The sequence below is a fragment of the Zeugodacus cucurbitae genome, chromosome 3 (genome assembly GCF_028554725.1).
Source record: "Zeugodacus cucurbitae isolate PBARC_wt_2022May chromosome 3, idZeuCucr1.2, whole genome shotgun sequence".
NCBI lineage: Eukaryota > Metazoa > Arthropoda > Insecta > Diptera > Tephritidae > Zeugodacus > Zeugodacus cucurbitae.
Window position 1 is genome coordinate 72616218 of NC_071668.1, and position 24513 is coordinate 72640730.

Below are 24513 nucleotides of genomic sequence, written 5' to 3' on the forward strand. Positions count from 1 at the left end.
AATACTTTGTTGAAAATTGTACTATAAAGCTTTTATTTCCAATTTGCCACTGATTATATGTTACTATTAAGGGGTTGCATGGGTCTCGTGAGTTAAAAATATCGATTTCAAGCAAGGAATCAAGTCGATTCGAATAATAGTTTCGGTGATACAGCCTTGGGATTGTGTGCGCTCCAAGTCAGGTATTATTAAGCGTGTTTTATTTGACCAGCAAATTAAGCTATTAGCTTTTTTTGTATGGAAGACTCAGCCAACATAATTATGTTGACTTATCATAAGCTATCATAGCTTGTATATTGAACTAGAGGCATTGCCAGTTCATCGCTTTTTTTTCATTCACAATAGTTAGGTTTTTGCCAAAAAAAAAAAGTAGACAAAAAATGTAAACAAACCAAGATTTTAAATTCTACCGATGTGCAAAATCTCAAATAAAACCTTTTTCCATATTTATTTTGACAATCCCGGATCTAATAATGATTGTAGATTCCTTAAAATATCAGATCAGAAATTTGATTTATAAATTGAACCCTTTTTTTTTCAAATAAATTACATTTCAGCTGAGAGTTCGGGCCCGCATTGCCAACAAAATTCATTTTTAAGCGAAGATATGAAATAAGCTAAATGCGTTTTATTTGGCCATGATATAGCTATTAGCTTGCGGTGGTCAAATAAAACACGTCTATTGTACTCAAAACTTTAAACGCGTTTTTCTCGGAACCGTGTTTTCAAAGTCGGTACTCACATGTTCTCTAAAACTACCAAATTTACTCATGTTTGTACGAGGGATTTTTTTCAGTTACAACTATTAAATAAAAAAAAAAACAAAATGTCAAGCAAATTTGACCGAAATTTTTAGTTTTTTTTGGAAAAATGTCTGCCAAAATTCCATTTTTTACTTTTTTTATATTTCCTTCGTTCAAGCACGAGTTTATTGTCTTAACTAAAACACCTATTTTTGTTATTTTTTTCACTTTAGATGATCCTGACAGGAGTTATGCTGGTAAGGCGGACGCATCTTTTTTCCGAGGAGTCACCAAAAATGACATCACAATGTTTTTTTTTTTTAATTTCAGATATTATTCTTTAATTAAGTATCTATAAGACAGAAAAAAATATAAAAAATATGCCCGACAAAACCCATGTAATCCCTTAATATCTTAACACTCCAACTTATTCATGCATTTCTACAACATAAAATGAAAGTTAAAACCCTTAACGCTCTAATTTCAAAAGGAAATTACCAGTGAAAGTGCTTAAAAATCGTTTCAAGCAATAAGATTGCGAAGTTGTGATAATGTGGTGATGCAAAATTTACCATTACTACACACATAGTATATAATAGTTGGTAAATTTGTAATCTAGAACTTATTACTAAGTTACAGAAACAAAAATTTATATGAATTTCTAAAATTATTATATTATTTGAACTTATGAAGCTCTGATCTGCACTATTTATTTCTATAATGTTTAGAATACGATAATCTAATAGCATCATGGCAACCACATACAAAAGTGTTTCAGAAGTTCACAAATGCTGCTTACTTCAGTGTATTTTAGATTGTTGCTATTCTATTATTTCCACAAAGATTATTTAGTGAATAGATAATCGTTTATCTTAATTTCTGTCTATATTTATTAACTATAATTTTTCTGATCAAACTAGTAGAATTTCAGCTGCAAATACAGTATAAAAGCTCTTAATAATATTTATGAAAATTCAATTTTAAATACAAATGGCAACTCTGTACAATAGTATTTATATGTACATATTCATTCACTCAACATTTCAACCTCTAATGTTCACACTTATGACATAAGTATATATATGTATATTTTTTATTAAGTATGTCATTGACTTATGTAACCAAAGTACTTACCTCTAATAAGTGCATATACAAACGTACTTACATCTAAAGTGACATTAGCTGATAAGCGCTTGTGTGGTAAAACCAAAAAACTAAAATAAAATCGAAAAAATAAATAAAAAAGTAACCGAAATAAAACGCTCAAAAGGATTTCGGTGGCTTGCGCTAATGTACCTGATTGTTTTTGCTGTTTTCTTTTATATTTTTATTCGCTTGTCGTAGGGATTTGCTTAATGCTGTTGAGCTGAATTTCATACATTTCACGCAAATGCACACACAAGTGTGCTTTGACATTGAAATCAATTTTGCTGTTGTCACTCAGTAACTTCCTTATACTGAGAAATACTTAATTGTATTTGTTGCAGTGCATTAAATACTTTTTTTTTGATATTTGCGTGAGGTAATTAGTTAATCTTGCTGAAGCATGTTATTTGTCTTAACTTAATTCGTTTTACTCTGAATTGTGTTATTGATTGTATGGGACACTTAGTTGAATGTATGTTATGTTGCACAGTAAAAATATATGGATGGACTAAGCTTTTTAGGGTATTTTTTCGATGTCGGAATATATGACAGATCTTTCAATAGCGCTTAAATTGACTTGCAACTCTTTTTTAAAATTTGAGCTCGGTCTTTGTAACAACGAAAAGTATTACAAATCTAATATGCTTTTGACTTTTAATTTTTTTTGAGAAGCACTATATGTTTTTCTCGAATCCCCCATGGAACAATTCTATATGGAAGATCTTAAAGATAACCACTGTGACCAAGCTGAATCGAGGAAAGCATGAATAACAAGTTATTATTGGCTACTTTAAGAAATGCTACAAATTTCATGAGCCACTTCATCCGCTTTGCCATATTTGTGCGAGTTGAATGACCGCGTCGAATATCAAATATATAATATATACACATGCACCTTCTATATATTATATATGTTAAATATACACTACCCATTTCAACCGAATCCATAAATTATTTTCCTTTCATATTAACAATATTATGCAGTGATGCGTAGCATACAAATAGGCGCAGAGTGGGGATTTTTCAAACCAAAAGCCAAATTGGGTATCAACAGATATTTGCTGGTGGATGGAGATGGTGTGTATTCAATCGATGTTTGATTGTACGTGAGCATAAATAATATTTACACTCTGGCTATTGGTGTACGATTCTTTGGGCTGGTGGGCTGCTTTACAAAAAAAGGGAAACATTTGCTGGCATAATTTTCGTTGCACACCAAACATGCAGTCGATTTTATTTCATTCATTGAATTGTAAATAAATCATGAACTTTGATTAACACGAAATTAAGTTGTCTGAGTGAAGTATGATGAGAGCAGGGCCAAAAGTAAAATTAAAGGAAAATATAAAAAATAAATCAAAAGGAAAATATAAAATATGTGAAAAGTGGAAAAAAAGGTTACATGAGTTCAAAGACGAGCGGCTGGTATTTGAACTCTCAGTATTTAATTTCGTTGGCTCTGAAGTAGTTCAATAATTTAATTTATATCTTTAAGTAGGATGAAGTTTTTGGAAGTAGCACAATTTATTGGTTGTGATTGTGTATGAGCTTAGATTAGTGCTTTATTCCATTGAGTATTTCAAACTTTAAATTAAATATTTTCTAGAAAAAAATAAATTTTTAATAAAAAAACTTATAAAAATTTTTTATGAAGAAGTAAGTAATTACCAATACCAACGTTTACTTTAATTTATTTATTTATTGCTCCTTCATTTAACTTTTTGCTATATATTAGATCTCAATTTATGCGCCAAATAATTTACTTGTTTAATTGTCAGCATTTTTTCTTATGAAAACCGATAAATTCGCAAAAATATGTACGCATTAAAGTCTTAACGCCTATCAGCCTGAATATATGCTAAGGTTTCGCACGAAAATAAACAACTACAAGCATACAGCCCGCAAATACGTTGACAATCTGGCTCAGCTGTGGCCTCCTGCACAGATTTTTTCACATTTATTTTTTTGTTGTTTTTGCAGATTTTTCTCCGCGATTTTATTTGTTCCAAAACGTATTTTCGTTTTATATCCACGCATATGCCGTTATGTTTCAACGCAATTGATTTTGTTTAGCTGCCGTTTGCTTTAGAGACCTCCATAGACTGCCACAAAAATAATGTGGCCCCCAAGCGTCTTGATTAATTCTTTTTCTGTCGCCATTACGCCTCAAAGTAGGCAACTTTCTTTTATGACGCTCGCAGGAATTAGCCAGGTTTGCTAAATTAACGAACTGTTAAGTTAATGCTATGAAAATGGCAAATTGAGTATTTACAAAATTTCATTAAATCTATTTGGGATTTCATTTTGTCGCTAAATGCATTGATTTGATGATATTCTGGTTGTTGTTGGGACATTTTATCAGTTAATGGTAGTGCTTGGAAAATTTCATGAATTAATTATGATAAAAAGCACTGAGTGATAACAGTTTGTGTGTTGAGGGTGTACCTCCTCGTGTTTACCTCTATAACTCAAATTATTATGGACTTGAAAGAAAGCTTTGATATTTGTATTTGTGTGATACGAGATTTTCGCATAAAATTGCAGAAGTGTTTGAGCGAAGGCTTTAGACTTGTAAAGCTCTCATCTAAGCTTAGATTGAAGTGTTCATTAGAATGAATGTAATGTCATTAGAATGATGAATCTTTTAAAATTCTCACAAAAATTCAAGGAGCTGTGAATAAAATGCATCAGCCGACTTCAATTTCCTTCAAAAGCTCTTGAACGATACCCTTCAAAAGCTCTAAAAAAGCTTTGCATTTCAAATAGAATAAATTCCATTGGTTCCTATATTTCAATTCTCATTTGCTAACTCTTTATGTTTTGTTATTCAGTGCAAACTCATCCATTTTCGACATGTAAAGTCCATCGAGCCGCTAATTGATATGTAAAAAATTTTCTTAATATAAAACAATTGTTCTGTTTAGATTTACACTTCTGGCTTACTGCATTTGCCGAATAAAATTAATTAAGAATTCAAATTAAATGCTCAACATAGTTTGCTAAGAAGATATTTGTCAATAATGACGATCTTTCAACTTATCGATATCACTTTGTATATAATACACAGTCTCGACGATGACGATTTTATGATTTATTTTATTAAATTCCTTTCCAGCGAGCATTTTATAAAGAGAGGAGAAATATTATCATACAGATGACAGGAACAAGCGACAGGAGGCATGCCAGATACGTGGTATACAGTGGCTGCAAAGGCTATTCGTGCAATACATTTTTATATAATATTTTCAAAAGATCCAAACACTTGTAAAAAAGGTATATATGTATGTCATTTTCTGTCCTCCCTAATAGAGGACAACGTCTAAAATAAACTATGTGTTCTAGATGCATCTTTTTATAAACACACTTTATAAATTTCTAAATTTCCCCCAAATTGTGGCTATTTTTGTATACATTGTTGAAATTTTGGTATATTAAATTGATAAGGCCATTAAAAATTAGTATTTTAGGTGATTAAATATTATTAGTTAATTGTTTCGGAATGCAAGCGTGCGATTTACCATTACAATTTTTAAGCGTGTCAATTTGCAATATATTGAGCGGACAGATGACTTTGCAAACAGTTGTGCAAAATCTAAATTTTATGGTAGTCTCAATTATATTGAAAGCATAGAAAGAGCTGCTATACACTCAGCTTGATAATAAAATATTTAACGTGGCTTTAAAACAATATTTTCCGTAAGAAAATTGAAAAATCGTTGCTAGCTATATATACATACTATACTCCCTTGTATATAGATATATCAAAAATATGGAACACTTTGCGCTCAAATACGCAATTGTCTTGAGTTTACTGCGAAATGGTATACTACCGACTGCGACGGCAAAATCGAATTTCACGCAACTTAATTGTAAAGTTCTCGACACGACTTTTTTGGAGTTCGAAGAATGTTCTATGAGTCGTGAAAATTTGGTGAATGTGCGTGTGAAATTGCTTAAGCTGCCGGTGGATAATATAACGGTGCGTATTACAACAAAGCAAGAAAGCATTATGACTTCTTACTATAAAAATTACTTTTACTTATACTTTACCAGATACACGGCAGGATAATGAAATACATAGATGGTAGTTATAAGAATTTCTATTTCAACAATGTCTACGATGTATGCAAGATTATGCGCTCGAAACGCAATGCCTTGCTGGAGTTTGTTTATCAACAAGCAATGCCGTATACAAATTTCAATCATACATGTCCTTTTTACGAGGTTAAACCTATTCTAGAATTCTATAATATAGTATATTGTAATCACAGTTAACTTCGTGTGTTTCAGACTTATTTGCATGTGAAGAACCTCCGTTTGGATGACAGCAAATTGCGTCCAATGAAAATGATAATGGATGGAAAGTATGCCTTAATCGGTACATGGATGTCAAATAAAATCAAGCGTCTACAACTTGAATTGTATTTTACATGGCAAAAATGAATGAAGAAACTTTTATGGCATGCAAGGAGAATATATCATATAATTCGTGTACATATTTCATGTGTTAAATAAAGTGTTCCAGCAATGATAGATATGCGGCCAGACAGCACTGAAAATTTTTATTTATTGCGCCAGATCATTAAAACTGTCTCAAAACGCCGATATAAATTATGAATTTAAATACATTCAGTAAATTCAAGCTTTGGATAGGTTAGAACTACACAAATATGAACGATGTTTTCTTTAAATATAATTTCGGATATATGTCAGAGCTGTCCGTCCACTTTTACAGGCATGCGCTGTATTATCTGTTCAATAACCGAGTTTTGGTTTCTAAATGGTATGTTGAAGTATTTTTTAGTCGAATCTCTTTCTCCAAAGGTTCAATTGAGAGGCCTTAGTTATTAGTCGAATCTCTTTTTCCAAATGTTCAATTCAGAGACCTTTGTACTTAGTAGAATCTTTTCCTCCAAAAAGTTCAATTGAGAGACCTCTGTTTTTAGTCGAATCTCTTTCTCTAAAAATGCAATTGAGAGACCTTAGTTTTTAGTCGAATCTATTTCTTCAAAGGTTCAATTGAGAGCCCCTTTTCCTTTGGGCGTGAGGGTGCTTGAGAGATCATCCTTCTGGCACCATTTAGCACTTGGGCAACTGATTTTGTCATGAAGATTGTAAAGGTCAAGTAATATTTTTGTTTCGAAAAAAAACCGCCTCAGGTGTGTTATTTTAGCAATTTTAAATAATTTTTCCATATTGTTTCTAACACTACAAATTCTTTAAAAATATATTTGACAATTTCGTACCCTAATTTGTAGTTTAGTATTCCACAATCATTGACCGTTGTCCCGATATAAGTTTTAGCATTATAATTTACTGGCACACAAAAATTTTTGTGCTTATTGTGATAGCTGCGTTGATGTCTTTTCGTTCTATACAGAACTTCTGAAAGAATACAGAAATACATTCTATTAAGGTTGATCTATTTAAACTTCTTTCCATCGGTTTTGTTATTTTTAGTCTACCTCATAATTCTCATAGTCGCATAATGAAATCAGAATTCAGCGTCGAATTAAATAAATATCGGGTTCATTGTCTTCTCCAACTTTTTTTTACTATTTTGTATGACATTTTCGTTCAAAAAGTTGTTGAAGTGAGTCTAAAATCGATATCTGCTATATTTAACTACTGGCTTAGCACAAGCTGTTTGTGATTCAATCATATAAAAATGTTTTTAATAAGAGACCGGTTATCTAAGGAATCTAAGCTCATTAAGCTATTATAAAAATAGTGAATTGGAATACATTTTAGTCATCACAGCTGAATATTATATGTGGCATAGTTGCAATACTATTACAGTAGGTTGTATGTATGAAATATACCCATGCAAATAGAATTTATTGAATATATTGTAATATATAAAATTTAGATGAAATATTTTTCTAACCATCAATTAACATCTAATTTGGGATAATAATGCCTTTGTGGCAGTAAACACTTTATCGCGTGATTCACTTTGGTTGATTTTAGTTACGCACCAGTAAACTCAATCATATAAACCACTTAACTATAATTAAGGCATTAATAATTGAAGTAAAGCCAAAAGTTTATTTAAACCTAAGCTGCATTAAAACCAAACGCATTAACTGCAAATAATCACTATGAAACGCCAATCGTTTAATACCGCTTTAGTGTTGTTCGTCTTCATGACTACTTTGTCACCGTTATTGAAGCTGACACTTGCGCTGCATATGAAATTTGCAAACATCAAGTGTACACCTTTAAATAAAAGCTGTGTAGAATTCCCCGAGTGTCGCATGCGTGCAGTGAAACGTGATGTGAACGAAATCACAGTGTGGGCAAAACTACTCCAGCTGCCAATAGTGCAATCAACGGTGTGTATGAGTGATTAAACAGAAAAAATATTAATTCAATTGTATTTATTTCATACACACAGGTTCAACTGAAATTTATGAAAAAGTCCAATGGCTATCGCCCTTATATGACCGAGCTGAATTTTGATGGTTGCCAATTTCTTGAAACTCAAAGTAATCCTTTGGTGAAGTATTTATATAGTTTCATGCTGCCCTACACGAATGTCAATCACTCATGCCCGTTAAATGTGTGTAACAAAGTTTTTTCGTCAGCTATGATATTAGTACTTAAATCATTATTTATTTTTTTCTTTACTTATAGCATGATATTATTTTGAAAAATTATCGCATCAATCAAGGACTTTTAAATCGCATAACAATTTTGCCCAGCGGAGACTACGCCTTTTTCGTCGTATGGACTTTGAACAACGTAAAGTGCGCACGTACAGAAATGTATTTAACATATAAGGAATAAAAAGAAAGTAAAAAATATATGTAATTACAAATTTAATAAGAATGAATACATAATTTAATCCAATATATGGCTTTAGCCCCTTAATATTAATTTTTGTTCATAAAGTTATAGTTATACATATATGGAAGTGTCTTCCCATTTGTCACCTGCTTCTGCATTATGAGAATTAATGTAATTTGGTTAACAATCACGCTTACCCCACGCTCAAAGATTAAGTTGTAAACTAACAAAACGTTAACACACTATCGACAAACGCCAGAAGCACTAAATAAACTAAAGGCGAGATGTAGAGAAGGCCTGCACTCAGATTGTTGTAAGAAATGGAAAATGGTTGTGGCGTCGGCCTACTTTTAGGTCAAACCATATCTCAGAAACTATTCGACAAATTTCAACCAAATTTTGCATATACTATTTTCTCAACATCCCGATTTTATGTCTTGAAAATATGTGAAATCCGTTGGAATTCTGGATTCCATTTGATTCGTTCACTTTACAATATATATAAAAAGAAATCGGAGTATAACTTTTCAAGGTTCCATATATCGAACATGAGGTCCTCTGTAAATGTCGGAAATTTTTTAAATAAATCTATCAGATATTCAATAGAAATTTAGAGGAAATATTTTCCTTACAATTATGTGCCACTGTGCCAAAAAAGGGTGAAATCGAGTAAATATTTCCGCTATATATATCAGGATACATGTGATATATCTTACCAAAATTAAGTGAGATAATCGTGGATATAGTAAAACTTGGTAGTGATTGAAATAATTGTATTGAAATCGGTCTAGGAATTATCCTATACTGTCAAATATCTCGATCGAATTGTGTGCTATCCATTTCATGATGAGAAATTATTTGTACTAAATTTCGGTGTTGAAAATAAAAAGAATGCCTCGATTGATCCTTTGAAAAGAAAAAAAGAGATTCGTCTTTGAAATACTACTTCTCGTGGGTGCAACAGACCAAAACTATACGTTTTATAGCCAGATAATACCGACTAAGCTAGAAAAATTGGAGCAAATTTGGAACGACAGGTCTGATATGCCCGAAATTCATACTATAATTCAAAATACTGAATTCTATAAAATTTTCGAACTAATATTGTGCAAGTATTAAATAGTTCATAAATTTTTCTGCTTTTTGTTTCTAAATAAAAGATCCATAACACCAAAAAAACTGTTTATAATGTAGTTGCAACTAATTATATGTTGAATGTTTTTAGATTTCAAATAATTTACCTAATTACGTTTTTTAATTTAGAAAAATCGCATGCGATTTTTGTATTATTTTTTTGCTTTCCGGCAAATTATTTAATTGTTAAATTTAGACAAAAAAATAAATAAAAATAAAACAGAGTAATTATACATATATACATACATATATACTTAGCACACGATTCATTCGTAATTTAAACATATCCAAAAAAAATTAACATATTAAAAACTCAGAATATTTTTATTTACTTTTTCATAAAAAAAAATGAAGCACATAGAAATATTTAAATTTCTTATTACTCCTTATAGGTTATATACATTTCCGTGCGTGCACACTTCATGTTATTCAAAGTCCATGTGATGAAAAAGGCATAATCCCCGCTAGGTACAATCGTAATACGATTTAAAAGAGATTGATCGATGCGAAAATTTTTCAATATAATATCATGCTATAAGTAAAAAAAAAAAAAAAATAAAATAAATCCTGATTTATTTTACAAATATAAACGTTTTTTACGCACATTTAAGGGGCATGAGTGATTGACATTCGTGTAGGGAAGCAAGAAACTATACAAGTATTTTACCATGGGATTACTTTGTTTTTTCAAAAATCTGCAGCCATCGTATTTTATCTCGCCCAAAAACGGGCGATAGCCATCGGATTTTTTCATAAATCTTAAATGAAACTGTATGTTTGACATATAAATAGTATACATAATTTCTAAATTACAAAAATCACGCATACGCACCGACACATTCACCACTGGCGGCTGGAGTAGTTTAACATGCACCGAGATTTCGTTTACATCACGTTTCACTGCACGCATGCTGCACTCGGGGAATTCTACACAGCCCTTATTTAAAATTGTACACTTGATGTTGGTAAGTGTCACATGCATAGCGATTGTTGGCCTGAAAAATGTTGATAAACTAATAACGAAGACGAGCGGAACCAAAGCTGCATTGATCGATGTGAGTTTCATGGTATCTACTTTCAGTTTTTGTATTTGATTTCTATTATATATTATTTAGATTTCAATAAACCTTTGGCTTTATTCCAATCATTAGTGCAGTAATTACCGTTAATTAGTAAACGCGTATAAGAGAGCGTGTATGCGTACCTAAAACTAATCAGTTATTAGTATCAAGCACGTTTGTTGTATTTAAAAACGCATTAGAAGGCACGGGTGCATAAAAATACTTGTAATAACAACAAAATGTAGTAAGTTTTTTTTTTTACATATCTCGTAAACTACTAAAGCTACATATATCAAGGAAACTTTGCAGAGTCGTTTCTTTTAGATACTACCTTATACAGTCCAAAAAATGGAAAGAAAATCGGATTATAACCACGCCCACCTCCCATACAAAAGTTATGTTGAAAACCACTAAAAATGCTTTAATCCAGCAAGGAAAAACACCAAAAAAACGCTCTTCTAATAATCGTCGAATTCGATCTATAATTTTTCAAGATCCTACATATTGAATATGAGGACCTCACTGCTTCTAACAAAGGACTAGCTGATCGTGATTCACGCATTTATAAATTATTGCGTTTTCAGTAAAACAAGAACTAATTCGGTTTTCTTATGCGTCAGTACACACGCGTATACCACTTAACGGTAATTATGTAATTAATGATTAGAGTCAAACAAAACGTTAATTGAAACTTAACCTATATATAATAAAAAGTGAAATAGAACTAAACTTAAACACAATGAACCTCCAATCGATTGATGCCGCTTTAGTGTGGCTCGTCTTCCTGGCTAGTTTGTCAACATTTTTAAAGCTAACAATAGCTCCGCAATTAACAGTTACAAATGTGATGTGCGCATCTTTAAATAAAAGCTCTGTAGAATTCACCGAGTGCCGCATGCGTGCTGTGAAACGTGATGTGAACGAAATCTCAGTGCGGGCGAACTACTCCAGCCGCCATTGGTGCAATCTACGGTGTGTATGAGTGATTAAACATAAACAAATATTAATTCAATTGTATTTAATTCACACACACAGGTTCGACTGAAATTTATGAAAAAGTCCAATGGCTATCGCCCTTATATGGCCGAGCTGAATTATGATGGTTGCAAATTTTTGTCAACTCAAAGTAATCCTTTGGTGAATTATTTGTATAGCTTCATACGTCCTTACACGAATGTCAATCACTCATGTCCCATAGATGTGCGTAGAGAAGTTGTTCGTTAGACATGAAAGTAATATTTAAATCATTTTTCTTTAATTTTTTTTATAGCATGACATCATTGTGAAAAATTATCGCATCAATCAAGGACTTTTAAATCGCGTAACAATTTTACCAAGCGGAGACTACGCTTTTTTAGTTACATGGATTTTGAATAACGTTAAGTGTGCACGCACGGAAATGTATTATACATATAAGGAATAATAACAAAGAATAAATAATCTAAGTAAATGCATATAATTTGTATATTTTATAATTATTTTTATAATATGTCTTCTTTCTATGTGGATTGCAGTCTTATCAGCTCGAAAATACACAGATCTTCGTGCAGACACGTATATACATATTTATACGAGTAATTACATTATTATGATCTTGTCTGTTTAAATTTAATAATTAAACAATTTGGTGAACCGCAAAAAAAATACAAAAAATTCCTTCACCAAATAAATGATATTACATTAAATACGCCAACAAACCATGACAAAATTAATTACTTTTCCAATAATAGTTGACAAATAAATCTTATCCTCCTATCACAATTAAATTCACCTCTGGTCTCTGTCGAATTAAGAATAGTATTATGTATGATGTAGATCATTGTTATAAAGAGAGTTCAGTACAGCCATACTTAAGGTCTGTAATAGCGTTTTTAGACAGGAGCTAATTGAGCAATTAAGCGGCCTCTGCTCGATTAAAACGCTTATTAAGATCGATTTACCCTACAAAATTAAATCTACATTTATTTTTAATTGCATTTTAATCGACTTGAATTCCTGATTGACAAAAAACTCCTCTTAGCTATATGGGACTGTGCAATGGGTGGCGCTGCTTGCACTGCAGGCATCCTTAAGGATGATTACTCCTCACGTGACGGCACTCCATCTAGTATCGCAAAGGACCAACACTGTTCTATGTATATGGGGCTTTATAGCCTATCAGAGTAACCTAACCTAACCTAATCGACTTGAAAATCAAATGCAACTCTGCGACAAAGACGTACGTACGATATACGTTCTTTGTCTGCGATTGGCAGAATGTTTTGATAAAAAAGCTACGATAGATATCGCAGCTAAAAAATATTAATCAGCTGATGAAACTTACCAACGCCTTATGAAAAGCAAAAACAAAAATGTATAACAGCTGATCAGTTATCGAGTAGCCGGCAGTATAAAAAGCAAAAAAGGGTTTCTCAATAAAAGTTTTAATTGATCAATTAATCTAAAAACGCTATAAGCATGGATAATTGCTTTAGTAGGGCATTCAAATGTGACCTCTAATAGCAATGGGAGTATTCGAGGTATGATGTCTAGTAATGTTAGAATAAAAGAGCGGAGCTGTAATAATTAAAATTTTAATGTATCAATTAATTTGGCTGTGCGAAAGGGCTACAAGGGCATTTATTAAAAATATAGAAAATACACATACACTTCAAATGGTCATACAATTGTTTAGCGAAAACATGTTTCATTTCGTACAACGCTGCTTAATTATTAGAATATACAATAATCTGTATCAGAAGGGCCCGAAAGTTTCTGCAATATGCCACAATGGGTTGGTAGGTAGTGCAATTAATGACTTCTTGAGTTTGATTTACTTACTTTTCAATTTTTTCGCTTGACTCATTACATTTTTAAGTAAATTTTAATTTAAATTCTAAACATGCTGTGCTTGTTTTGATGATGAAAATTCGAAATTCGCTTTCTGCCATTATATGACTATTCGAATTTTATGCAAATTTGTTTAATCAGTTATATTTAAATTAATTATGTTATGACTTCGTAATAGTAAGGAAAATACATTAAATTTCTTAATATATATTAATAAAAATCTTTCATTTATACATATTTACAGTGAGCCACAAAAGTGTTCATTTTTCTTTGAGTATATCCTAGCTGAATATACAAACAGTTGGACTTACAAATTGTATCTTTTATTGAAAACTTCTATAACTCGAAGTCTTTCGGTGGATTATGGTAATTCAAGTTTGGCAAGTTCAACTGTACATATTTTATAAACTATTTTTTTGGTTTTTTTCATACAATCACAACAAAGTTGCTAAAGAGAGTATTATAGTTTTGTTCACCTAACGGTTGCTTGTAAGTCCTAAAACCAAACGAGTTAGATATAGGGTTAAAAATGATCAGGGTGACGAGTAAAGTTCAAATCCGGATGTCTGTCTGTCCGTCCGAGTGTACGTGTATCGGAACAGAAATACTGCATTTAAAGAGTGGCATCGCCCTTCTTAAAATCGTCAAAATAGGTCCATACGTTTTCAAGACCGTATATATCGAATATGAGGACCTCAGTGCTTCTAACAAATTTTTTACCGAAAATATAGGTAAGTCTCTCAGATATTTTGAAGAAATTCAGAAGGAATATGTTTCTTTTAATAATATATCTTCGTGCCAAAAATGAGTGAAATGAGACATAACTTCCCTATCTTCTATATACCAAATGTTAGGGTTTTCAAACTTTCAATGGACTTTATACCATATACATGCCGAATATGTGGCTCAAATTGATTGTTATATTAATAAAATTAAATAAATAAATTGCGAAAGTACAAAATGTTCGGTGACACCCGAATTTAGCCCTTCCTTACTTGTTTTTATATAAATAAGAGTTGTTTTAATTTGCTGCTAATCTACTTCGTATTTACCTGTTAAAAATCAAATAAAAATTACACGAATAATCCACATTTTTATGAACACTTTTGTAATTCACTGTACATCAATCAAATCATGTTTATGTTTTTTATTGGCCTAATTTGCTTTATCTCTTTTCTGCTCGTTCCAGTTGATTGATATGCAATACCCTTCAAATTTTTTTCAACCCACCATAACTCCCAAGCAAGAGCTTGTTATATCCATATAAATATATATGTATATGTATTATATCTCTGAGTTGTTTGTGTGTATTTGTTTTCGCTAACTTTTTAAAATTGTCAAATATAAAGATTGTCAACGAAAATAATAGGGGTACTTTGCGAACTGAAGGACGAGTATCTATTTATTGCTTGGCAAAAGAGTTTTATGCGCCATTGCACTCTTTGCGCTTTGCGCTTTGCTTTCTGGTCTTTCTTCCACTTTAAAGTCTTTAAATTTTTAAAACATTTTTATTATTTTCTTTTGTATTTTGGTATTTTTCTTTTATTGCATAAAATTCATTGCATTTCTGCTTTGCGTCATGCTTTGAAACAAAGCTTCTTCTACAATTACAACTAAAGCAAATCACTAAGCTCTTATCAATGTTGAGTACTCTTAGAAGCTTACGTCAAGCGTTTGTGTTTCACTTCTGTTTTTGCGCATTGTTTTGTCGCTAGATGTTTATAGTTGCATAAAATTGAAACTTTTAAAGTATAAAGCTATTAATTTTAACGTATATAGTGCTAATCGCTGCTAAGCGCTTGCACAACTTTGGTTTAACAATAAACTGCAGATTATCGATAATTTATAATAGAAGTTTGTTGAATACTCTGAAAACTACTTTAGCAGCTATTAGCCAACTTTTCAACTTTTCACCAACTATTTTTTTTTTTGTATTATAATATTTTTTTGTTTTCTCTTTTATTTGATTTTCATATATTCTTAATATGCACGTCATCCTTTAATTAAGTGCATTTCGCTGCTGTCATTCCACGGTGCAGTGACTTAACATATTATTATACGCTTATAATTCGATTTACACACAAGCTGTTTCTGAAACTTCTTAATCCATCGGATTCATTATGTCAAACGCAGCAGCTGTTGCGGTGCTTTAAGCGTGATTCCATATTGTAAAAGTATGTATGCGATCTGTAAAGCTTACTTTCGTTGTATATTTCGTATCGAAATCTCAGTTAAAAGCTGTTAAAATGGGTCAATCTGATTAACCCATTTCTGATTTATGCACTTTTCGAGTGACATATGGAGAGCTACAAAGGCTGGGTATCTTAATGAACATTTTGTTTTAATAAAAATGTTTTATTTTAAACAATAATGTAAATAAATTGAAAGCTATTGAAACAAAAAGTAATTGTGGGTGAACAAACATCAAAAACAGATATAAAATTAAGGGGAAATCCAATAAAAATATTATAACAAATAAATAAAAAATATCAAATCATTTTGGTTTTTGTTATTTTTTTTCAAAATAATAATAATTATTAATTAAAACATAATAAAAGAAATTAATTTTTTTTTTTTTGCAATCAAACAGAAGTATTTTTTAAAGTCTTATAGCAGACTTAGAAAGCATATTACAGACATATCATGATCGCAAAAAAAATATTACTCAGAGTGATTGCACTATTTATCCTCTTTGTTCTAAGAGAAGGTACTTATATATAAGAGAAGGTCCAATCACTCAAATATAAAAAAATTGCTTTGCTAGAATGGCTATTTTCGAGCTGAGATTCTGATTGGTCAATTATATAAAAAGCAAAAACTAGTTGTGATAATCATGAAATTTGCACAAATATTGTATAATGTTGGAAAAAATTAAAAAAAAAAAAAATGTTTGAAAAAAAAATTAAACTGTGTTATTAAATAATCCAAATAGTAGAATAACGACAAAAATCAATAAATTTTATTTAACTATACCATTCGCATTTTTTTGGCCTTTAGTCTGGTGAGTACGATCTTATGAAATTTCTGGATTTTTCAAAATGTTATACTGGCACTAAACAATTTCTTTTCGTAGAAATTTTTTTAAAAAATCTGGAAGAGTTTTGAATAAATTGAAACAGTTTGGAAAAATATAGAAAATATATAGACAAGTAAAGAAGATCTAAGTTAGGGTGTAATCTTTTTTTTTTTTCATTTTACACTGTCGACATTTATTTAATTTTATTAACATATCACACAATTCGTCCCGTATATTCGGCATAAGGTCCACTAGGGCTTAATTCCTGACTGATTTCACTATGTTATATACAAGATTATATTATTATTTTTGATTAAAAAACGTATTCGAAATACTAAAATAATTTCTATCGAACAAATAAAAACATATTTTAGTTAGTCTATTAATAAATTAACATTTGGCAGACGGTCCATTAAAGCATATTAGGGTACTATACAAGTAGCCAATCACTTCTGCAAAAATTTTAGATATATAAACAATTTAACCAAAGCTTAAATTGATTGGAGAGACTAGTAATTTAAAATTATGTTATCATTTGATGAATCTGTGGGAAGTTAAAAAAATTTCTTAAAATCACTAGTATTATAGCAACTACGAAATACGGTGGTGGTGACATGTTGTTCTGTATTTTTTTTCTGGGTAAGAGATCCAGTCAAAATAAAAAATAACCCTTTCCCCTTTCGTGTACTCCGACATTAATTAAAATGTGTTACTGCTATAAATTAAAGGGTTATTTCATTTAGATGGATGTACCAACGAGATAATGGTCATTAATACATCTCTGACCATGGTAAACGCAGCTTGCAAGCTAATATAATGGTGGTTTAAAGTGTTTAGTTCGTTCAGCTGTTTTCATCCATTGATTTAAAAAATATTTCTGGACTTTTATGGTATCGTTTGATATGAAATTTATTGAGAAAAACTGTATAATTAGAACTTAGGCTGGGAAATGGCATTATCGTCAATTCGAAGAAGGCTATTTATAATTTCTTGCCTTAAACGTCTTAAAGATGAACCCTATTTACCTCAAATAACACATTTTCAACAAAATATTAACACAGAAACGTATTTGTTGACACCAATTTTGTCCGATTGTCCAAGAAAAGAATAAAAATTAAATATCTTTATTTTAAGTGATTATACAGCCTAATAATACATATATGCAAAAAGTTTTTATTTCTGAACTCTAAGTTTTAAGAAATACAGCACTTTCAAAAAACGCACTAGGGGGTTGCTTTAGTTTTGTCCGATACTGTATATATGGTATAGAGCCCACCGGAAGTTTGAAAAATTAAGAAAAGGTATATGGGAGCTAGGAGAAGTAATTACCCGATTTTAACATTTTTTAGTACAGAGGCACATAATTAGAAGAGAAATATTTTTTCTAAATATCTGAGAAATTTGCCGATATTTTATGTAATAAATGAGTCACGAGCACTGAAGTCTTTATGTTGGATCTGATTCTGTTCTGATATCTTCGCTGGTGATTGATTTATATATTGTAAATTGAACGTATCATATGGAATTCAACAGTTTTAAGGGACATAGGCGTGGTTATAATCGATTTCAATTTTTTGATACGTAACAGCAAGAAAATATTACGTAGTAAATTTCGTTGGAATTGATCGAATAGTGTCTGAGATACGGTTTCTTACCCAAAGGTGGTATACGAGTAAGTAACTCAACATATGTCTAACCCGCTTAGTTTTAGGTGTTGCAAGCAACCGTTAGGTGAATTATACACTATGCAACATTGCGAGAGTATAGAAAATGTGATTTTTCTCCAGAGAAATATCTTTTGATCATACGTAAGAAATTTCATATACCTAGACTTAGTATAGTAATAATATAATATTTTAATATTTCTGTTATATACGAGGGCTGTTATATATATTTTTGGCCTAATAATGAAAATAGGAATATTTATCAACGAAAATGGTTTTATTGTTTTTCAAAATATTCTCCATCAAGATTTATACACTTTTGCATGCGCTCAAACCAATTTTCGAAGCACTTTTTTTGAGCCTTTTTTTGAGCGATTGTCAAATTGTGCGGGATCCAACGAGAACAAACCTTTTTTACGGCCAGGTGTTCATGCAATATCGAATGTATGCTGGTGGGAGAAATGCATAGGCATGCCTCTATCTGAACGTATGTTACATGACGGTCTTGCATTATCAGTTCATGTATGGCATCGATGTTTTCTGGCACAACGGCTGTTTTTGGACGACCTTCACGGAATTCGTCTTTGAGCGAGCGTCGGCCACAATTGAATTCGTTGTACCAGTTTATCACAGTGCTATAGGATGGTGCTTCATAGTCATACAAAGATTTTAGTCCATCGATGCACTCTTGTCGCGATAATCCACGTCGAAAGTTGTGAAAAATGATCGCACGAAAATGTTCACGAGTTAATTTCATTTTTTGGCCGAGTTGAATTTTTTAATTCCCTGTAAATAAAACATTCACGATTAAATGACAAAACGTTCTGAGTGATTTTATGCTAAAAAATTTCAAACTTTCCAATGGAAATGTCAGATTGCACCTGGCAACACTTAGTGTTGCCTAGGCCAGAAATATATATAGCAGCCCTCGTATTATTCAAAATGTTATATAGCGATAAAATTCAACCTTTCAAATGTTATAAATTTTTGTTTAATAAATAAAAAATTTATTGAAAAAATAATTCAGTTTCAATTTCTAATATAACAATTTAGGTTATTTATTTCACTTTTCTATTCATTAAAAATTTTTTTTATAAATTTACACAATTTATTTTTTTCGAAGTTTCACTTAACAAAATTCATATGCATTAAAAAGTATGCTCTCCGGCGTACATAATTAATATTTAAACAATCCACTTTCCCGCCTTTCACGTTGTACTTGTATAACGTTAAATGCAAAACTGCAAAAGGTAGTATATCTCTACCTCAGCCTCAGTAATTTTTGGCACATGTTGCCTTCAAATCAACGCTGTTTTTTGTTATCTGTATGTAAAGCACGTCGCACGTGCCGCAAAGTGTAAGTATTTATAAAGGGTGATTTTTTAAGAGCTTGATAACTTTTTAAAAAAAAAAAACGCATAAAATTTGCAAAATCTCATCGGTTCTTTATTTGAAACGTTAGATTGGTTCATGACATTTACTTTTTGAAGATAATTTCATTTAAATGTTGACCGCGGCTGCGTCTTAGGTGGTCCATTCGGAAAGTCCAATTTTGGGCAACTTTTTCGAGCATTTCGGCCGGAATAGCCCGAATTTCTTCGGAAATGTTGTCTTCCAAAGCTGGAATAGTTGCTGGCTTATTTCTGTAGACTTTAGACTTGACGTAGCCCCACAAAAAATAGTCTAAAGGCGTTAAATCGCATGATCTTGGTGGCCAACTTACGGGTCCATTTCTTGAGATGAATTGTTCTCCGAAGTTTTCCCTCAAAATGGCCATAGAATCGCGAGCTGTGTGGCATGTAGCGCCATCTTGTTGAAACCACATGTCAACCAAGTTCAGTTCTTCCATTTTTGGCAACAAAAAGTTTGTTAGCATCGAACGATAGCGATCGCCATTCACCGTAACGTTGCGTCCAACAGCATCTTTGAAAAAATACGGTCCAATGATTCCACCAGCGTACAAACCACACCAAACAGTGCATTTTTCGGGATGCATGGGCAGTTCTTGAACGGCTTCTGGTTGCTCTTCACCCCAAATGCGGCAATTTTGCTTATTTACGTAGCCATTCAACCAGAAATGAGCCTCATCGCTGAACAAAATTTGTCGATAAAAAAGCGGATTTTCTGCCAACTTTTCTAGGGCCCATTCACTGAAAATTCGACGTTGTGGCAGATCGTTCGGCTTCAGTTCTTGCACGAGCTGTATTTTATACGGTTTTACACCAAGATCTTTGCGTAAAATCTTCCATGTGGTCGAATAACACAAACCCAATTGCTGCGAACGGCGACGAATCGACATTTCACGGTCTTCAGCCACACTCTCAGAAACAGACGCAATATTCTCTTCTGTACGCACTGTACGCATTCGTGTGGTTGGTTTAATGTCCAATAAAATAAACTGAGTGCGAAACTTGGTCACAATCGCATTAATTGTTTGCTCACTTGGTCGATTATGTAGACCATAAATCGGACGTAAAGCGCGAAACACATTTCGAACCGAACACTGATTTTGGTAATAAAATTCAATGATTTGCAAGCGTTGCTCGTTAGTAAGTCTATTCATGATGAAATGTCAAAGCATACTGAGCATCTTTCTCTTTGACACCATGTCTGAAATCCCACGTGATCTGTCAAATACTAATGCATGAAAATCCTAACCTCAAAAAAATCACCCGTTAAAAATTCACTCAACAGGCGCACAGCAAATTCAACAGCAAGAAGCTCAAATCTACGAGCATACATGCTCATAAGCTCATAAATATTTACTAAAAATATATGTGCTCTTGCTTACTTACTTACTACTAAGCTAAATTACACGAAAAAGCTGTATGCTGTCGTAGGAGCACACTGCTTTTGCATATGCATGGTTGTACTCGTATATACTTCAAAGTATTCTATATGTACCAGTACGAGTATATATAACCAAAGTATCTGTGTAGGGCTGTTAGAGCCAGAATGCGAATGAAATAAAATTCGGAGCAAATTCAAATATATCTATCGCTACACATATTTCTGGCTACCGACAACTGCAAGCATTTACTTTTATTTTCTGTAGCAACAACAATAAATACATACCTTTTGCTGCTCGATGCCACATTTTTGGCTTTAACTTTTCCTTTGCTTGCAATATTCTCACATAAATTCTTATAGCATGTCTACTTTTATTTACTACATACACATCCACAAATGCACACTCGTGCGTGCTTCTGGTACATTTATATGATTTGTGTGACTTTTCTGCTCGAGCACACTTGTCTGTGTATTTTCATATATTCAGTTTCCCTAGTACATTTGCATTGTGTGCACATTGACATTTGCAGTCAAAAATTTCTATGGAAAACATTTTTGCGTTGTGCAACAGCAGTCAAAACATCTCCATTACGCAAGCACATCATGCAAACTGAAGCGAATTTGTTGTTGCATTTGTGTTATTAAGCATTTGCCATGCAAGTGGTAAATATTTTATTTGAGCTTTCGCTGGAACTCATTGCGTGGATTGCGATGCAGCTGCGTAAGGCTGTGTACAGAGTGCATTCATAGTGGAGAAGGGAATGTAAAGATTTTCAATACCATTTTTTTTTTTTTTTGTCAAATCATTCTCTTTGCATCGCAATCCTATGCCAGAGAGTCGAGTGACGTACGCTCGCAGCTGCTTACTGAACAAAATTTCAAAACTTACCAAGTACTCGCCTGAGAGTCGAGTACGGAGCGTGTGCAGCGGCTTGAAGAACAAGATATATTAGAAAGATACAAGCTCCCACTAGGGCGTCGAGCTCTGAGCGTTCCCAACGGCTCATAATCAGAGAGAAAGACAATGGACACCAAAGACTTGAGGAGGTTTCAAGTTTTAGCTCATATAAAATATTAAAATATAATTTTCGAATTTTCTTAATTTTACTCATTTTTAATGACCCCACTCAAGAAACGGTACAGTACATACATATGTATGGGAGTGTGTGTAGAAGTGTGTAAAAACTTATAACCTTTGATATTTTTGTTTAAACCCGTGCGAAGACGGTGCGGTCTGCTGGTATTTAATAAATTAAAATTTCTATGTGTTTGAACTCAGTTCAAAGCAACAATAATCAAATTTTTCATATAATTCATTGACATTCTTTTATTTAATCCTATAATTATTTTTATTCAGTACTAATAAATTAGTTTATATTTCTCTATTTATTAAGATAAAATATATTAATTTTAGTTAATTCCAATATATTTGTTTTTTAAATTATCACTCATCTTCTATATACGTTGCAATGTGTGTTTAGCCTAAATCGTATGAGCACTACATGGCGTATGAGTTACAAAAACTATTTTCGAATATATTCTGAAATTTACTTTATTTATTATTTCATTTTATATATTTGCTTTTGATTATATAAATGGAAAAGCTATACGAGAGGCTCACTAAAGAATTCGTTAGGTTGGATATTAGGTTAACTTTATGGCTAATACCATTTGATTATAGAGATTTTTGGCTTTTTCGCTCTCAAATGTGAGAAACTCAAGAACGAAGAGATGAGGAATGTGTAACCCTAAAACATTAGAGGACCGCTGATCTAAATCCAAAAAGCGTTTTTTTGCGTTTTCTATATATATATATATATATATCTGAGTATACACACACAAAATTTCAAGTCGATCCGACGAATATTTTCGAAGTGACAGACACATTAGTGAAGGCGCGTCGACTATATTGCAAAGTGCTTTCAAAACTTTGAACTCGTTTTTCTCGAAACAGTGTTTTCAAAGTCGGTGAGCACGATTTCTCAGAAACGGCTGAACCGATCGGTCTGAAATTTCTACACAAACTTCTTAACTCTATTTTTTAGTAACTAATCGAAAGATTTCCCCAACCGATGGAAATTTCTTATTTTTATAAACAATTAAAGACCCAAATTTTGGTCGAAAATCGAACTTTTTGCTTTGTGTAGCCGCCACATTTTGTCAAAAATTTCTTTTTTGTGCTAATTCCTTCGATCTACACCAAACTCATTCTGTCACTCGATAGAAGGGACTGTAGGAGTTTGGTGGGAATACTCACGGGTCACTGTCTGGTGGCGGCACATGCCTACAAAATGGGACTTACAGATCGAGATAACTGCAGGAAATGTCAAGAGCAAGGTTCAATAGAAACAATGAAGCATCTTCTGTGTACCTGCCCTGCATTGTCAAGGCAGAGACTTCGCTACTTGGGGGCCTCACAATATGAGAATCTGGAAGAAGTATCGAAAGTGAAGCCACAAATGCTTTTAAAATTCGCGTCAAGCGCAGGCATCCTAAGGGATGACTACTCCTCGTGGACAACGTGACGGCACTCCATCTGGTATCGCAAAGGACCTAAATAGGTCTATGTGTGGCGTATTGGCCTACCAGTCTAACCTAACCTAACCTAATTCCTTCGATCAATCACTAGATTATTTATTATATTAATGAAATTTATTTGGTTTTTGCATTTTAGATGATCCAGTCCAGAGATATCGCGCTCACCGCAAGACGCCTTTTTTGCGGAACTCTGCAAAATTGGCAACATCAACGTTCCCAATAATTATTTTTGGCAATAAAAAATATGTGAATATAGTTTAAGGTTGTCATAATATACCTGAATTCTTGAAAAATGCCTTTTTTTCGACCTCCTAACTGTATATAACCCCTTAAGCTTACGGAACGCCTAATATTCTCTAGGTAAGCTAAAATCAAAATTAGCCTCTTTTTTGTATTTATTGAAAGGTTATAGCGCATATGTTAACCTGCTTTTATTTTTCTTACAATATTTTAACATTTATTTATACACTAGCAGATCGCTCCGGCTTCGCACGGGATTGAGATGCGAAGAGAATGACTTGCAAGCGATTTTCAGTTTCTGATTAAGATTCTCCATCACGGAGTCTTTTTGATACCTTCACCTGGGAACTATTTCCAAAAAGTTAAGATTCGAGCAATAAATATAGCCTCCGTTACTCAGGGTGAAAATAGTTTTCCAATGGTGAAAGAATTTTTGAAATCGGCAAAGTAGTTTTTGGGTTTATTCACTACAAACATACATACAAATCTTTCCTCTTTATAATAGTAATATAGATACAAAATAAATACTGGGATGCTTACAATTACAAAACAAAAATCCATAT

The 24513-nt window shown here is 32.2% G+C and overlaps 2 protein-coding genes across 2 annotated transcripts; both read left to right on the top strand.

Moving 5' to 3' along the window:
• The first annotated feature begins 5952 nt into the window (after window positions 1-5952).
• On the top strand, window positions 5953-6461 carry LOC105215932 (uncharacterized). Its single transcript, XM_011190125.3, has 2 exons — window positions 5953-6113; window positions 6180-6461. Exons 1-2 carry the CDS (start codon window positions 5958-5960, stop codon window positions 6330-6332), a joined length of 309 nt encoding a protein of 102 aa, XP_011188427.2. The 5' UTR covers window positions 5953-5957; the 3' UTR covers window positions 6333-6461.
• Window positions 6462-7990: 1529 nt separating this feature from the next.
• LOC128920349 (uncharacterized) lies at window positions 7991-12296 on the top strand. Its single transcript, XM_054227441.1, has 4 exons — window positions 7991-8224; window positions 8287-8451; window positions 11909-12073; window positions 12144-12296. The coding sequence occupies exons 1-4, from the start codon at window positions 7991-7993 to the stop codon at window positions 12294-12296; spliced, it is 717 nt and encodes a 238-aa protein (XP_054083416.1).
• The last annotated feature ends 12217 nt before the right edge of the window (window positions 12297-24513 follow it).

Excerpts from the sequence above, each read along its gene's own strand:
- LOC105215932 (XM_011190125.3), top strand. The coding sequence starts at position 5,958 with ATGAAATACATAGATGGTAGTTATAAGAATTTCTATTTCAACAATGTC. Across the intron at positions 6,114-6,179 it reads ATACATGTCCTTTTTACGAG|ACTTATTTGCATGTGAAGAA; the intron begins GTTAAACCTATT and ends CGTGTGTTTCAG.
- LOC128920349 (XM_054227441.1), top strand. The coding sequence starts at position 7,991 with ATGAAACGCCAATCGTTTAATACCGCTTTAGTGTTGTTCGTCTTCATG. Across the intron at positions 8,225-8,286 it reads TGCCAATAGTGCAATCAACG|GTTCAACTGAAATTTATGAA; the intron begins GTGTGTATGAGT and ends TCATACACACAG. Across the intron at positions 8,452-11,908 it reads ATCACTCATGCCCGTTAAAT|GTTCGACTGAAATTTATGAA; the intron begins GTGTGTAACAAA and ends TCACACACACAG.